The 3148-nt window shown below is 33.9% G+C and overlaps 1 protein-coding gene across 1 annotated transcript; it reads left to right on the top strand.

The window, feature by feature from the left end:
- Nucleotides 1-236: 236 nt before the first annotated feature.
- LOC130802199 (glucan endo-1,3-beta-glucosidase) lies at nt 237-2199 on the top strand. The gene is made up of 2 exons (XM_057666128.1): nt 237-320; nt 889-2199. Exons 1-2 carry the CDS (start codon nt 269-271, stop codon nt 1947-1949), a joined length of 1113 nt encoding a protein of 370 aa, XP_057522111.1. The 5' UTR covers nt 237-268; the 3' UTR covers nt 1950-2199.
- The last annotated feature ends 949 nt before the right edge of the window (nt 2200-3148 follow it).

The raw sequence follows: 3148 nt of genomic DNA, 5'->3' as shown, positions 1-3148 counted from the left end.
TACATACATGTGATGAAAAGAAGAAAAAAGCTAATGATAACTAAAACAATAATATTAAACAATAAAAGTTAGATAATTTGCCAAAATGCTACTACACTTTACTCAATACACAAGCTAATTGCACATTGATTTGGTAACAAAACTCACCAACAAAGAAAAGTATCTCTAAGTAATACATACTCATTCCACTAGACATGTCTAGCTAACAAGCTCAAAGAATGCAAATTACATCCACAACTTGCTACCCAATTTATCCCTTTGTGTTGCCATGACTACATTTCTCTATGTTTTCCTTCCATTCATCATCATCCAAATCTTAGGTATGCATCATTCTCTTCTTCATCTTATATTTGATATTTATTATTAATTTATCGACATGTTATAGGTCAAGTAAATTTGAGTTAAGTATCATAGTTTTGTCTGGTATTACAATCCAATTAATTTTATTTCATTTTAAATCTTTTTGAATTTTGAAAATCATGGGTTATTGGTTAGCCTAGTGGCTGATAGTTTTCTCATCCATCCTTATGATAAATTTTTGATTCTCATAACCTACAGAAAAAATAAATTCTCTCTTCCCCTATTTACCTATAGGCTATGGAGATTCTCTAGTCTTATCCAATATCAATCTATTTGTCCGGACTATTATCCATTTATTTCATTTTAAATCATTTTGAGTTTTGAGAATCATGGGTTACTGGCTTTCTCAACCACCTTTGTGACAGAGTCTTGATTCTCACAACCTACAGAAAAGTTTGATCCCTCTTCTCTGTTTTATTTGTAGTCTATAGGGATTCTCTAGTTTTAACCAATATAAAAAAAATCATTTCAATGAAATTTATTAGACTATAATTTGGATGTGCATAACAAATTTGTAATAATGTATAGGAGTTGAAGCAAACATTGGAGTTAATTATGGTATGCAAGGAGATAATCTTCCACCACCAAGAGATGTAGCGAAGTTCCTTGTTGATTCAACTATTATCAATCATGTAAGACTCTTTGATGCAAATCCTAATACTCTTGAAGCCTTTGCTCACACCGGAATTGCCATAACAGTAACAATCCCAAATGTTTTGATCCCTCTTTTTACTGATTTCACATTTGCTCAAGAATGGGTCAAAAACAATATTTCTACCCATATACATTCTACCAACATAATACGTATCTTGGTAGGCAACGAGGTTTTGGCGACCGCCGATAAGCTCCTCATTACTAGCCTTGTCCCGGCCATGGAAACGATCTACACCGCCCTCATCGGAGAGTCCTTGGAACGTAAAGTTCAAGTCTCAACCCCTCATTCGCTTGGTATTTTGTCTAGTTCAAGCCCACCCTCTATGGGGCGGTTTAGGCAAGGTTATGACGTGCATGTTATATGGCCGTTACTTAATTTTTTAAGGGGTGTAGGTTCACCTTTTATGGTGAACCCGTATCCCTTTTTTGTTATTGATTCGAATCATACGAATCTTGATTACGCTTTATTTAGGCCTAATTCAGGAGTGTTTGATGAAAATACGGGTGTGAACTATACTAACATGTTGGATGCACAACTTGATGCTATTTTTTGTGCAATGAGGGTAAATGGGTATGATGATGTGGATATCGCTATAGCCGAAACTGGTTGGCCATCACAAGGAGACCCGAGCCAAGTTGGCGTTGACCGGTATAGCGCTGCCACTTATAACGCCAATGTAATACGCCAAGTCACATCAGGTGTAGGGACCCCACTAATGCCAAATCGGACTTTTGAGACCTATATTTTTGCGCTATTGGATGAAAATTTGAAGATTGGGCCTACCTATGAAAGACACTTTGGTTTGTTTGGTCCTGATCTCACCCCAAACTACGATATTGGGCTTTTTCGGCCCAATATCACTTCCAATGCTTCTCCTAAGAGTACTATATACTTCTCCCTTATCATCACAATTGTATGTTGGCTTATTGGTTGATGGCATTTTGAGATGATTATTGACAGGCTAAGTTGACCAAATCATCATGATCATTCGTTAAAGCCAGTATATTCTACTCACAAAAATTATTATCAAATCTTGAATTCTGATAAGAGTTATTTAAAAGCAAACCATATCCATATCAAAAAGGTATAGAGGTTGCTGTCAGTAAGATCGTTGACTAAGTTGATCAAATGAAGCCCGATATTGTGTTAAATGGACTAATATTGGGATAATGGGCCTAGCATGTCAGAGCTCAGAAATTAATAATTTAATACAAATTATTATATGAGGCAATTTCACTATACGGCGCAACTAATAAGGTAAATAACCCTATTAATACAAATTATAAAATTATAGGCTCCTTATTTTATGGTCATTATTAGAGGATGTCTTCACAAGTAGGCCAATAATTTGGTCGTTTTTATATTGTATGTTCCAAGACAGGAACATCAATGAGGGCAGCATAATGGCTCAACATAGCAACAATTATTTCCACTAATCCAAGTACGTTCTATAATCTTTGCTCTTTCTTAGTTGATTAATTAAAGCACAAGTTGTTTTGAGAGACGGTCGTTTTGAGAGATGCATTTGATAAATGGGCTAAATAGCCCAATTAATACAATCAAAGAGAAAATAAAAATATGGACTTCTTATTTTGAGTTCGTCTCTTTAAAATATAGTCTCTCACTTTTATTAATGATATACGAGAAAATTAGACAACTTTTACATTGATGATATAAAATAGAAACCAAACCCTCAATTTGTATAATAAGATAACCAAAATTTTTATTTTCATGTTTTGCTCTCCAGGAGATTAGTGAAGATGAATCAAGAATTTAAAATGATGGAATACATAGAATTTAAATATGGATACTATTTACTCATCTTTAGGGATGGTAAAAATAGGCGATTGGATGTGGTATGTCATCCTACATATCATACCCATCTAAAATTTTTATATCCACCACCTACCTATCACTCATAACAGGTAAGACTATTCATACCCATACTCACTTACTATCCATCAAAATCATACTCATATACACCTCAATTAAAACGAATACAGTCTGAAACCTGTATAATTTTACCTATTTATCATCCTTATTCATCTTTCGCAATATATATAAATATAAAAATTAACTCAAAATATTTCACACTCTAAGGTCAAATTTAACTTTTTCAAGAAATGGAAAGAG

This window comes from Amaranthus tricolor, chromosome 2 (assembly GCF_026212465.1).
Source record: "Amaranthus tricolor cultivar Red isolate AtriRed21 chromosome 2, ASM2621246v1, whole genome shotgun sequence".
Classification (NCBI taxonomy): Eukaryota; Viridiplantae; Streptophyta; class Magnoliopsida; order Caryophyllales; family Amaranthaceae; genus Amaranthus; species Amaranthus tricolor.
The sequence above is the reverse complement of the archived record's forward strand: the minus strand, read 5'-3'. Positions and strand labels throughout refer to the sequence as shown.